We start from the raw sequence: 13847 nt of genomic DNA on the forward strand, positions 1-13847 counted from the left end.
CGGACTAGATGATCTGCTCAGGTCCCTTCCGACCCTAGAAACTATGAAACTATGAAAACACTACTGCAAACGGGCGTGGGTCTTCCTTGCATTGCACTAACAGGTCATTCCTTAGACAGGAACCTGTGGGTAATAAATACCCTGTTTATGGGCAATTCCCATTGGCTCAACTGCCCCAACATTTCCACCTTTGCCTTTAGCACCTAGCACAAGTAAGGTGATGTGTTCAATGCTTCCTGCCATGGGCGGGCACCCAGACCAAGCAGGGCAGGAACAATTTAAAAGAACCAAAAAGTGAAACTGGTTATGAACAGAAAGGGAAAGTGTAAACTAAGTGCAATGTGTAAAGAAATAGCAAAATGGTGACAAGTGTGAGCTGCCTTGCCTGGGCGTTCTGGCCCTGATGCTATGATGAAAGCCCTCTCTAAACCAAATCCTTACGCAGAACTATTTAGTCGTAGGATCTTGGTGACAGTACAGGTGCAGTCCCCTTTTTATAACTCTTTAACACTAATAGGCTAAGGGGCTGTTAGGAAGTCGGACAAGAGCTCTTTAAACATGGTCTAAATCTTCACGGTGTGTCTTTCCGCTTAAAGCTCAGTTTGTTCAGTGACTCAGGAGGCTGCGCTGTCAAAACACATTAACCGCGAGTCACCCAGAAGACAGTAAATCATTTCTAAAAGGAATGTCTTCTACCAATATCTTCCAACCCCGCTGGCACAATTGTGTTTCTCCATTCATCAAAGGAAAGTGCTTTCTTTTTATGCACATGCGGATGGATAGACAGACTGATGGACAGAAGGGTAGATGCATGGACGGATGGACAGGTGTATAAAACACACTTTTTTTTTTCCATCCAGTAGCAGCTTCCTGCCAAAAGATGACAAAACAGTTTGTCATGACCATGGGGCATGGGTGTCCGCAGGAATCGTCTCCTTTCCTCCTCCGCGCTCTCCTCCTTCCATGAAGAGAAGCACCTTGGAGTTCACACCCAAACCAAGAGCCTCAAGTTCAGCTCCTAAACCCATATTCAGGCAACCATATTAAGTGGCTTGAGTTTCGAAAGTGCTGAGGACAGACAGCTTCCATGGAGGCCTGCCAGCACTTGGCCTTCCTAAGACCCTGGCCTATCATCACTGATTTGTCTTATGGCTGAACACCGAGGTCCTGAAGCTCTTTCAGAGCAGTAGCTACCACAAGACAGCCCCTGCCCAAGGGACCTGCCTTCTACGTGGACAAGAAGAAGGGCCAAGTGGGGAGGCAGGACAGAGACAGAGGGCAGGGGGTGAATCCCTTGAGGTCACAGAGCAGTTTGGCAGTGGTCCCAGGTACAGAAGCCGGGCCCAGCAACCTGACCATTAGACCACGCTGCTCCTCCACCGATTCCCACTGCTTTGTGTCATGGGAACAGAAAGATCCCTCACCTGATAAGTCAGTCCATTGGAGCCGACGGACTGAAAGTACAGGTAGGACTGGAACAGCTCCAAGTAGCAATCGTTCACCTCCTGCAAAACAGAGACAGCTTGAAGTTGGTCCCAGGGAAAATCTGATCCTCTAGCTTCGCTCTGTTATGCACCCCAGGCGGGGCAGCACAGTCCATCCACCCAGGGACCCAGGGTCTGCCAGCTCAGAAGCCAGGAACACGTGTAATCAGGGGCCAAAGGAAAAACTGTTCTGTTTCCAGGCACAGCTGCCACATACAAATGCAAAGCCAAATCCCCTGATCTGATGAAGACAGGTGCAAAGGCAGCCTCAGCATGTGGTCTGGGACCCAAACACTCCTCCAGCTCACAGGAGAGAGAAGAAAAGACACCCTTCTTGGGGCCAGCATATCCTATGTCTGAATCAGGGGAGACCACAGAGTTGGCAGACCCGGGCCCTTGAATAGTCTCCCAAAGTGCTGTCCCATAGGGATGAGCTTTGGGGCCCCATGGTCTTGAAGAGACAGCCTCTACGCTCACCCACGGCCTCTCCAAGCTTCCCTAATGAGCCCTGCAAAACACAGACTTAATCCTGCTTCCCCCTGTTTGACCACCCCAGCAGGAGAGTAAGATAACCTGCCAGACAGACAAGTACTTGCTGCAGCAGCAGCGTGTGCAGCCAGGGGAGAAGTGGGCAGTTGCCCTCCAGACATCTGGATGATGCACCAAAGCTCACCTGGCAGTGCTGGAATTTGAATTTGACCTTGGAGTAATAAATGATCTGTCCCAGGTTCCTCACGACCGTCTTCCTCCGCCCTTTCTTGAACAGGCTGGGAAATCGTTGGTCCAAGTTTTCCTTTTGATTGTCCTGGGCCGTGATGTTCTGTAACAACAGCAGCAATAACAGATGAGGCCCTGAAAGCCTCTCTCTACCTGCCAGAGGCATCAGCCGAGCCACCTGTCTTTAAAGAGGAGCCCCGGGTCCCTTGTTTGTTTGCTAGGTCTCCATGCCAGCTGGGGAGCTGGGATTTTATTACTGCTGTTCTGGACAGGCTGGGAAGTGTCCCTCCCTGTACAGAAGGATATTTTAAACTAGACGAGGAGCGTCTGGTTGTTTGGGAGGAATAAGTGTTACATTTTAGATCCCCCAACTTCTCAACTGCCCTTCTGCTGGCCCTATTGATTGACACAGGCATCAGCAGAAGCCACCAGAACCGAGCAGAGCCCGGTGGTTTTAATTCGGACAAGTCTGTGCAAAAGCTGCCTTCGGTTTCCTTCTGTTTGGGTCTCCCCAGTCTTAGCACTCCCAGCTGATCAATCACATTTCCCTCTCCAGCCGGAGCTGTTTACAGCTGCTATCTGGATATAGGATTTCACGTTTATTAGGCTCAAACCCTGACATACCCAGGCTGGGTCACTGCGGCTTCAGCTCCTCTAAACTCCTCAGGGTCACTTCATGGGGAAATTCCCTCCTCGTGTGCATCTCCTAGCCCTCCAGCCCACGCCCAAGACACACATGGGGACTTGTGCAGCATGGTGAGGGGATCAGAGGCCTCTGGAAGTCACAAGCTGGGCTCTAGCTAGCCACAATCATTCCCCCACTGAGAAGCACATCCTCAAAAGCTGGACCAGAGGCAGGTCTTTGGTGCATTACCTGCACACAACTTGGTAATGACTGAGATTGCACCAAGAGCAGAAAGCGCATCTGTCATCAAGGGCCCTCCTGTTCATGCCTGGCAATGAATTTGGACAAAAAGGGCATGTGGAGGAATTTGCGTGGTCAAAGGATCTATCAGAAGTTGCCTAGTACAGAGAGCCAGGGCTGCTGTCTGCAAAGGCAGTTGTGATGCACTCCATGGTGAGCTCCTGTCAGTGCCTTGTCCTTAAAACAAAGGGAGAAACACAGAGCTCTGGAGAGGCTGATGTCAGGGAGGGGTTTAGCAATCTCTTGCATCATCCCCTGAGAACCAGGTAAATGGAAATTCCTCTCTTGTGCAATGCCCTGGCACCTGAAGTTTGCAGGCCATCTTGTTCAGGCTCTTATGCTGCTGCGCCCATCGCTGTAGCATCTGATCATGCTCTAGCAGGGGGTAAAGCAGTCCGTATAGCATTGGCTGCTTGCAGTCTCTGAGCATGTCTAAACATGTCATTAATGTGCAGAAATAAACTCCAGAGCCGATTGCTCCGAAGTTTGTTGCTCCTAGAAAGCTCCCAGGTGCACTGTTTACATGTGTCCAGACCGCAGCACACTGAGCCGGGGCAGAGCTGCTCCGGTTGGCAGGGAGCCTGGGGGATCCACTGCTCTGATGGGACTCTGCGTGCTGTGGAGGGGCTGGCTGGGGCATAGGGGTGCTAGCTGGCAGGCAGTCCTGGCACTGAAGTACCCTTGTGCCCCACTGCTGCACATGCACTGTTGCACACAAAAAAACTTCACAGCAAGATAGTACTATAGTATTTGTATTTACAAATACTATCCTGCTGTGGAATGAATTCATTTCCTGCACCCTAACAGAGGTGCACGTGTAGACAATGAGATGTTTACTGTGAAGCTAATTAGTAAGTCCCTCAGTAAAGGCCTCATGTAGACACATCCCCTGGGAAGCATTCTGCAAAGGAGATATCTGGGCTGTCTGGTGCCACCCCTAGAGACAGACCAGGGCTTTTATTTGGAACAGAGCCTACCTTCCCACACTTCCCAGTCTCCCAACCGAAAGAGTGAATAATAAGCTGCCGGGGCATTCAACCAGTGGCAATCAGACAGGGATACGGGTTTGTTCCCTGGAACATCCATGCCCTGGTCCTGTAAAAGATGCATGAGGAAGGAAGGAAAATCTGCCTTATATTATACCAGAGATGGGCAAAATGCAGCCCGGGGGGCGGATGCAGCCCACCGGGCCATTCTATCCAGCTCACAGGGCCCCTAAAAAACTTTAAAAATTAATATTAATCTGCCCTGGGCTGCCTCTCATGCAGCCCTCAATGGCTTGTTGAAACTCAGTAAGCAGCCGTCTGCCCAGAATAATTGCCCACCCCTGTGTTATACCAAGATAGCATGGCTTGGCAAATTGTAACCTGCTCGCCCAGCAAGGCACTCATCTCCAGGTTTCGGAGCCGTGTTTCCAGGGAGTCCTAGTAGCAAGCACATGATGGCATTAGAGGGTGGTGGGCAGACCGCCTCCTGCCTCTCAGAAAGGGCTTCTATCCAGAACAGCATTTCCAGGAACAAGCTGAAGCACGGATGCCACGGGGGTTGAGTGACAAAGCGGCCCCCACAGTCCAGCCAGGGACCCCAGCTGGCCTGTGCTTTCCCAGAGCTGATCCAGAACCTGCCTAATCCACATGTGCCCCTTTTCGATACTTGGTGCCAGGGAGACAGCTGCAAAAGCCCGGGGATAAATGAAGAGCTGGCAGCCACGAAGCAGACCCAGTGACCTCACCCTGCAGGAATGATGCTCCAAGCCTCCACAGCTCTCCCAGTAGAGAGGAACTGGTGAAGGAGGGAGGGGATACTAATGATTTCTGAATCCCTTTATCTGCAGGGCTGTGGGTTCCTTTCAGGGCTTAGTTGAATGCAGATAACACCTTGAACCCCACCACTCCTACACACACACACACCCCAGGGGTCTTCATCCAAAAAGCTGTCCCCTTTCTGCACCCGACCAATGTGGCACTGAAGGTGGGAACCTGCTAACTGCCAATTAATGAGCTCACCTAAAGCCAATTAGGGAAATTACATTTGTGCTCCAAGACTTCTACCCTGGCCTGACTTATCATCACTTGCTGGCTGTGCAAGCAATTAAAAAAATAAAAGGTGCTCAGGAAACAAGCCCATTCAGTGGGCATCTAATATGTGCCATCGACAGGTCTCGCAGGGACACGGCCAGGGCCTGTTTAGCCCCCAGTGGGATTGCTGTTACAACAGCTTAAATATGACTCCATTTATTTTCACTTCCAGGGTGTTCACCTGCCTGGCTGCTTTATTTTTATTTTTATTTTGTTTGCAGTCCTAGAAATTCCCACACAGTCATGTGTATTATACAGAGAACGTGTGCTCTTTCTATTAGAGCAGAGCCTGGGAGTCCCCGAGACAGACCAGAGCCCTTCTGTGCTAGGCTCCAGGCAAATAACGCAGCACGGAGGGCCCCAGCTCCAAAGAGTTCACTGTCTCTTTTGTAAGGAGAAGGAGGCAGCAAATTGGGGACGAGACCAAGATGACTGAAGAGGGCGAGAAGCAGCGGTTCCAGCTGGGGAATCCGTATTTCCAGCTTGCACTCCAAAGCGCAGGTGTCATCAACAAGAAACAGATGCCCAAGAAGACATGAACAAGACTTAGAGCCTCTCCGTGGAGCCCTGCAGCCCTCCGCAGCCCTCCGCAGCTCTGCCAGCTGCAGCAAAGGGGCTGTACCTCCCAGCAGCACAAAGCTCCCGGCACGATGGGCGCCCAAAGCAATTGTCACTGTCAAACCACCCCCACACCAGCACAGGGAGGGAGAGCAGGCTCCTGGATTTTGACCCTAACTGCGGTCTCACTAATTTCCGGTGTCACTGATATGACAGCAGGGCTAAGAAATTAGATTAGCAAGTCTAGCAGCTGTAACCTGGCAGCGTCCCTTTCACAGCTCGCCCTTCTGCTCGGTGTCCTCAACACGCCAAGCTGCTACACAGTACTGTATACCGCACCAGCCACCCAGCCCAAAACGCCCTTGGGACGTCCTTGCATTCCTCGGGTATCAGTGCGAGGCTGATGGCTCACAAGGAGCCGCGTAGAGTAGAGGCTGTGTTCAAGGCTGAATTGGATTTCCTACCTCATCTTCACCCCCGTTCTAGGACCCCAGTGAATAGTTTACTTGGATGAACAGTAGCAACGCGGCACGGTCAGAACCTGGGGTCTCATCTGAAGAAGTCCAATGTTAGGAAACTACATAGTGCTTCTCATGGCTGGTCAACTCGCTCCTTGGCTCTTATCTGCACAAAAAAATGCAGCCTTCTATTTATAGCGGCATGAGCAAGGAGGTACAACCCCTGCTTATGTGGATATAGTTGTATCAGTATGAAGGTCCATATTCTGGTATATCTATCATGTATGGGAAAGGGAATAAATTACATGGAAAGAAGGCTGTTTTATATGGGTGGCATTGCAGCCAGACTAGGCGCTGGACCACTATGATGAATGCTGAAAACAAAATGCTGCTAAAATGAGCACATTGCTACAAATCTCTTGTCCAGACAGTCTGAGTTCAGATGGAGCTTGCTTTGAAGGCATGGTAATGATGGTGGATGCATTTATGCTTTCAGATTGCCCACGTCCTAGCCACTGTGTCACCCTGGCTAGCCCCAGGTTAGCATCCAACCGCTGTTCCCCTCCAGCTGGGGCAGGGGCAAGAGAAAAGGATCTGCCACAAGATCCCAAGCCAAGGGGCACAAGAGAAGCTCTCCTGGGGAGCCATCAGAGACCAGCTAAAACTGCAGCCCCCATCCAATCCTCTGGATCTAAGTCAGAATCACAGCCCAGGATCCACTCCTTCAGGATCTGGGCTAGATCACCATCCAAAGGGGTCTAATTTCCCAGCTGAGGTCACTTGACCCCAGCGCTCTTTCCTACCCAGAGCGGAGGGTGAGACTCGATGATCTAATAGGTCCCTTCCAACCCTAGAAAACTATGAAATCTCTGAAATTTTGGCAGCACTTCCCTGTTTGTGCAGGTTTCAGCCAAGGGTTAAGCGTGGGATTCCTGTCTGTTGGGAAGCTGCAGCCTGGGGACCTTTCAAGGGGTCTCACTCACATGACCAGTGATCAGACTGCACCTGGCTGGGAGCAGGGGAAGAGAGGCTACTCCGGTCCAGTTTCACACTCTCTTCTGAATTGTTCTGTGTCCATCTGGTGAGGAGTTTGCATAAGATCAAAACTAAATAAGTAACACCTCGGAAAGGCCTGGCTCTGTGAGAAGGGCTGGTCTGGCAGGCTCTCTGCAGAGTAGGGTTAAAACCTCACAAAAGCACCAGAAAAGAATCCAGTTCCCTTAAATCCAAACAGTGCCCTGATGCTGATTGCACCCGAGCTCCAGTGCCAGTTCAGATGTGATCGAGGCCTGACTCGAGCACACTCGTTCAGCGACAGCCAAGCCGCGCCAGTCTGAATACAGATACAACCAAATCATGCTACGGTTCTGTCTGCCCTTTAGATAGCTCCAGTCTGTGGCTCTAGGGGGAAATTTATCTCAGATCTGCTGTTTGCATCTGAGCGGTGCCAGGGAAGTTGTGGTATCACCAGTGTTATGAACAAACCAGACATTTGTGTGGGTGGGTGGTGGTTGAGTTAATGGGAACTCTCCAACGAAGTACTCTGTTAAGTCACGAGTGAAGACGCGTGCAGGGTGTTTATACAGCATCTAGCATGGTTTCATAGATTTCATAGACATCAGGGCTGGAAGGGACCTTGGAAGATCATCGAGTCCAGCCCCCCACCCAAAGGGCAGGAAGTCAGCTGGGGTCATAGGATCCCAGCAAGATAAGCATCCAATTTACTCTGGAAGGTGTTCAATGTAGGTGCTTGAACCACCTCCGATGGCAGGCTGGTCCAGACCTTGGGGGCTCGGACAGTAAAGAAATTCTTCCTTATGTCCAGCCTGAAACGGTCTTGCAGGAGTTTGTGACCGTTCGACCTCGTCATCCCTTGGGGCGCTCTGGTGAACAGACGTTCCCCCAGATCCTGGTGGTCACCCCTGATAAACTTATAGGTGGCCATCAGATCCCCCCTGAGCCTGCGCTTTTCCAAGCTAAAGAGTCCCGGGGCTCTCAGCCTGTCATCGTAAGATCTGTTTTCCTGACCTCTGATCATGCGCGTGGCTCTCCTCTGGACCCTCTCAAGCTTCTCCACATCCTTGTTGAATTGTGGAGCCCAAAACTGGGCGCAGTCCTCCAGCTGCGGCCTCACCAAGGCCGAGTACAAGGGGATTTGCTTGAGAAGCATCTATGGATGCAAGCCAGCATTTTGCTCGCTTTACTAGCTACAGTATCACATTGCAGGCTGATGTTCACCTTGTGGTCAATGATGACCCCCAAGTCCCTTTCTTCCGTAGTGCTAGCCAGCATAGCGCTGCCGAGCCTATAAGGATGGTAATGATCCCTAACACTTGTACAGCACTTCTTAGCTGTGGATCTCAAAGTGCTTTATAATGAAGGTCGGTCCCCCTATCCCTGTTGTACAGATGGGGAAACTGAGACACCGAGAAAGGAAATGACTTGCCTAAGGTTAGCCAGCATGCCTGTGGCAAAGGCAGCAGCAGACCCAAGGCCTCTCAGTGCTCCGGAGAGAGAGCTTTCTTCTCAACTGGGTGCTACGAGAGTACAAATAAGCCATCGCAGCAGTCAACTGAGACTGTACAGGTTCCCTACGGGCACCTAAGTTCAGACTGCACAAAGAACCACAAGACATCCCGTCCTGACCACAGAGTGAGGGTGGCAGACTGGCTTGAACCCAATCTCATGTGTCCATCTGCAATTTCTATGATCCCTTTGTCCCTGTCTCTAGGGAAGGAGGCTGGCTAGTCACAGCTCAGGAATCCTCCCTCTGTGTAGGGAACAAAACCTCTTTGTCACTCCGTCAGGCCTTTCTCATCAGTTCACAATCGGCTGCCCAGGTGTGAGAGAGAGAATGCCATTTCCTGAGAGGGGAAGCATCTGACCCAATGCAAACCCAGCCACAGAGGCTTGTCCTGGCTAGCAGGGAAGCTGTCTGAGAACTGGAGGTTTAGCCGCCATGCTATCCGCTCCATCTTTCCTTGGGATAATTGGTGGCTGCCTCATGCTTCCAGCCCAGTGGCACCGGGGGGGGCACCTGTGAAGCCACTGAAAAATTGGCCTGGCATAGAACAATCCTCCTTGCATAGCAAGGAGCTGGTACAACTCACTCTATGCACCCCTCTCTGCAGCCCTTGGAGTAATGGGCCTCCTGAGGTCATTCCCGGGCACAGAGGCATGGCCAAGGGTTTACCATGTTCCAGTCATTCCCGGTAGCTGAACACCCCACTGGGGCTGTGAGCATGGTTGGGAAAGTTAGAGCACCCAGAAGGGTCTAACTTCATTGAAGACCAAGGCCCAAAGCTACAGCCAACTCTGGTGTCTCAAAGCAGGTCTAGGCACCTGCTGGCATTGAGGTGACCAAGGTATGTCTACATGGCTACTAAGTGCTGAGCTAGCTACTAACAACCCAAAGCTGTTGAACATCTATTCAGAGGTCAACACTGGTTTTGGGCAGAGTGCCCAAAACACCCGCAACCTTGACTTGTAAGATTTTGGTATGCTAGGGGCGGATGGCGGGGGACCTGCAAGGGGCCTCATACTTGTTGTGGCAGCACAGCCCTGGCCCCTTCCCCACCATCTGCCCTAGGTGTGCATGCCAAGCAAAATGTCTTTGCATGCCATGCTCTGGCACCCATGCAGGGGGTTGCCTACTAGGGCTGTGCGAAACGGCACTGTTCTGTTTCGACTTGAGTTTTGGATGGGACAGTGTTTTGCTTCTAATTTTATTTTGAGGTGAAACAGCTGTTCTGTTTTGCTTTGTTGAAACAGCACGGCTGTTTCAACGCTGTTTCGATGATCGTAACGCTGGGGATGGGAACTCAGCCCAGCTGGGCTGACTGCCCGCCCCCACCCCAATCTAGCGCTGGGAAGGGGAACTGAGCAATCGGGCTCAGTTCCTTTCCCCAGCCCGATCACAGCACTGGGGAGGGGAACTGAGCCCAGGCCTCTGCTGTGATCGGCTTCCCGCAGCTGGGTGGCGCAGCCGTGGTTCTCCCCTGTCTCCTAGCACCTCGCTGCTAGCTACTTCAAAACTCAAAATGTTTTGAAAATTTCAAAACATTTTGACTAGCCTTGTTTGGTTTCGAGACTGCTTTGAAGCCCTTCGTTTCGATTCGATTTTGCTGGTTCAAGCTCAAAATGAGTTGAAACAGTGTTGAATTGAAACAGCTGGCAAAATTTGGCACAGCCTATTACCTACCCCTGATACTGAAGCCTCTAAGTCGGACCGCCCTGGGAGCAGTCCAGCCTGACCCCAGAAGCTCTGCTGACCTTCACAGCCAAAGCCTGAGCCTCCCCGTAACCCACCCCATGTGCACTGAGTTCAGAACTGCAGGTGGCAAGTCCAAGAGGTCTGCCAGCAGCAGTCCCATAATTCCCAGCTCTAGACCCCTGGCCCTTCTAGACACCACTTTCCATCTCTATTGCCCATCATTAACACCATGCCCAGAAGGGGGGACAAATAGTGGGCAGACTGCTTCCTACACAACAACCAAGAAGTACAAGGTGCAGCAGTCACGGTGTGGATATGGCTGGGGACAACCCTCAGGACCAGCCATACAGATCACATATCAAAGGGGGCCTCAGATAGCCCCTGAGCAGCCTCTGTCCAATTGAAGAGACCCCCGCCCAGGGCCAGCACCATTTTTTGTAGCAGCTGCCATACCCAGATGTAATCAGAGGCCATCAGGACATAAGTGACAAGGACACTGCACCTCTTCCACTCCCAGGCATCACAGCTAGCAGGACCACAGCATGTGCCTCTTAGCGAAAGGGCTGCAGAGTGCGGACGGGTGCATGGGGCCATGACTGCATTTATTGTAATGGGTGTGTGAGCTTTAAATGTGGTGTAAGGTGTGTGAAGACCAGCTTTTGCTCAAAGATGTACATGTATGTAACTATATAGAGAGAGAGAAATATATTTTTTCCCAAAAAAAATGTGCATCTTCTATCTGAGCCATGTTCTACCTTCCAATGCTTGTTATCAATGTAATTCAGCAACCTGGGGTTAAACATGGCTGGAGAAGGATAAAAGGTGTTTTTCTTTAACACACCCTAGCACCCTTTAAAACCTCCAGCATAGATCCCACACATGGTACTCTAACATATTAGGTGAGGGAGGGGAACCAGTTCATACAGCTCAAGGTATAGAGGATAATTAACACTACTTCAAATTTTCACATCCAAAGCGCTCACAAGCTGCTAATCAGCCTTCACCACTAGGGCAGTGCGAAGCAGCTAATCACCATCCTCTGGGAAGGAGGAAGGGCTTTCCCTACGTTACCAATAAGGGAGTCGATTAGGATGGCCATCATAGAGGACATTCTGGTTTTCTGCTACTCGGTCCTCTATTGATACAAAACCCAGAGAAAAATAGAGGACATAAAGACGTCGGGTTTCATATCAATAGAGGACTGAGGACAACGGGACTGTCCTCGGTGAAGTCCACCCTAGAATTGACGCATGGGGTTACATCTGCCATTTCCCTGCTGCTGAGGCTCTTATTTTGCTTCGGTGCCAAACACTCCCATTCTGATCTGGTAGCACATGAACTGCTTTGCACCAAGTGACAAAGGACAGTGAGCGGGCCCAAGGAGGCCTGTTTTCCGTGTGGATCCCTGCGAATCTCAGGCTCAAGGTCACTTGGGCAAAACCTCACAGGGAGTGAGTGTGAGAGCTGGGATGAGTGAGAACCAATTCCTCACCTACTCCAGTTAGGCGCTTCCACCATCACAGGGGTAGGTGAGTATCGCACCTCCCTGTCGCGTGGGTGATGCTCTGCCTGGACCCATGGGAATATATTTTAGCCCTGGGTCTTAGGCATTGCCACCCTTCTGTCATTCTCATCAGCCAGCTGTTATTTCCCCTGAACTGATCCGGGGGTGGCAGCCTACACCCCCTCCCCGATTAACTCAGCGTTTCCATCCAGCCTGATGCATCCCAGAGAGAATGAAACCTAGTTCCTCATGCAGCTTGGCAGGTCTTGCACAGTGCAAGTGCTCTGACATGTTCAATCTCTCTATCGCCCTTGTCTCATCCAACAGGTAGGGTGAGTTACTAAGTAACCTCCCTCCGCCCCTCCACATCCTTGGTGGAACATCAGAGACTTGCCCCTGAATCACCAAGGATGTCAGCCTTGCAAGTGCTGTGCCCAGGGGGGCTGGATGCTGCTGTTTAATAATAGAAGGAGCAAGGGAAAGGATTGGCTCTTTGGTCATCCCCCCCTCCTCTTCCCCCTCCCTCTTGTTTTGACTCCAGGATGACTGGGATGGGAAGTACAGTCCCTGCGGCCCCAGGATGGAGGAAATCAACAGCAAAGCACTGAAGAGTCTGTTTTGTAAGCAAGGGGCCTGGGGGCAGGACTGTCCCATGTGCCTGGCTTGGAGAAAAGTCACTCATTCCAGCTCCTGCGCTACCTCCCGCCTGCAATGGAGCTCCTGGGCACGGAGGTGAAAGAAACCTGACTCAGAGCTTATAGCGTCCATGACACCGACGTGCCAACCGCCCCAGTGGTGCCACATCTGAGCATCACCCAGTCTTCAATGGGCCCAAATCCTCCCAGGTATGTGGGCCACTAAGGAGAAGCAAGGTGCCTACATACCAGTGAGGATCTGGGCTGAATGACTCACTCAAGGTCACACGAGAGGCCTGTAGCAGAGCACGGTATTTGATCTCCAAGCCCCAAGGCCCAGGTACTTCCCTCTCAGGAAGGAGTCCCACAGCAGGGGAGATGCCATGATGAAGGTTTTTGGCCCAGGTGGTTTTACTGACCCGACAGGGGAGATCCCCTTCTTCTGAGCCTTGAATGACCTGGTGTAGTGGAGGGTGGAGACCTGCCCGTTGCACTGCAGACGGGCTGACCCCTGCAAAATCTACAAATGCTATCCAATGGGAGGGGCTCAGCTACACAATTTATGGTGATGGGGGATTGTTCTCAAGCTCTCCGTCTACCTTGCTCCTTCGGCCTTTTGGCTAGGGGCAAGTGAGACTAGGGGGCAACTGAACTGCAAGGCCTCATGCTCTTGGGGCTTGTACTTCAGATGCCTGCCATGGATTTGGGAGTATCTGAAGTCCCAGGCTGAAGAGTCCGGGAAAGAGGATGCTTGCTGGTGGTAGCGCCACACAGACTTGAACAACTGACCTCTACTAAATCAACAGAATTTGGAATTGATTTGACCCAAGACATGGAATTTCAAAAAATATAAAGCAAGTAGTCCCATGTTGTCCTGGTCCCTCCTGGGTGAATAATGTGTGTGTGACCCTTCTTCTGGCTCTTTGTCTCTCTTTGCATCCAAGGCCTGGCATTAGCAGATGCTAAGGTGTCACCAGCTGGGAGCAGGCAGCTCAGCTGTGTGGATCAGCCACGCAGCGATGCTTGGGGCAGGACTTTGTTCTGCTGTTGTGCATCACTTTGCACTGTGGGGTCCTGGGCCAGGCCTGGGGCCTTTGGGCACTGTGGCTACACAGAGAGTACCAAGAGCGATCATTTGGCCAGTGCATTTACACACGCACTGTTGGCCTGGCATCTGGCACCATTTGCGAGCTGCATTTTTCCCATCAGCTAGCACGGCTATTATTCTTCTTGACTCCTTGGAGGAAGCACCATGGAAGTCAGAGGTATCCAAAC

The 13847-nt window shown here is 51.5% G+C and overlaps 1 protein-coding gene across 1 annotated transcript in view; it reads right to left on the bottom strand.

Annotated features, from left to right (window-relative positions):
* Positions 1–13847, bottom strand: part of PLEKHN1 (pleckstrin homology domain containing N1) — a 41340-nt gene that overhangs the window by 23998 nt on the left and 3495 nt on the right. The window contains exons 3-4 of the mRNA XM_019541618.1: positions 2158–2304; positions 1425–1505 (exon numbers count right to left, since the gene is read on the bottom strand). Coding sequence (XP_019397163.1) covers positions 1425–1505; positions 2158–2304 — 228 coding nt within the window. The remainder of the gene's footprint in view (positions 1–1424; positions 1506–2157; positions 2305–13847) is intronic.

Source organism: Crocodylus porosus, unplaced genomic scaffold, assembly GCF_001723895.1.
Source record: "Crocodylus porosus isolate Cpor-Errol unplaced genomic scaffold, CroPor_comp1, whole genome shotgun sequence".
In the NCBI taxonomy this organism is placed as follows: Eukaryota; Metazoa; Chordata; order Crocodylia; family Crocodylidae; genus Crocodylus; species Crocodylus porosus.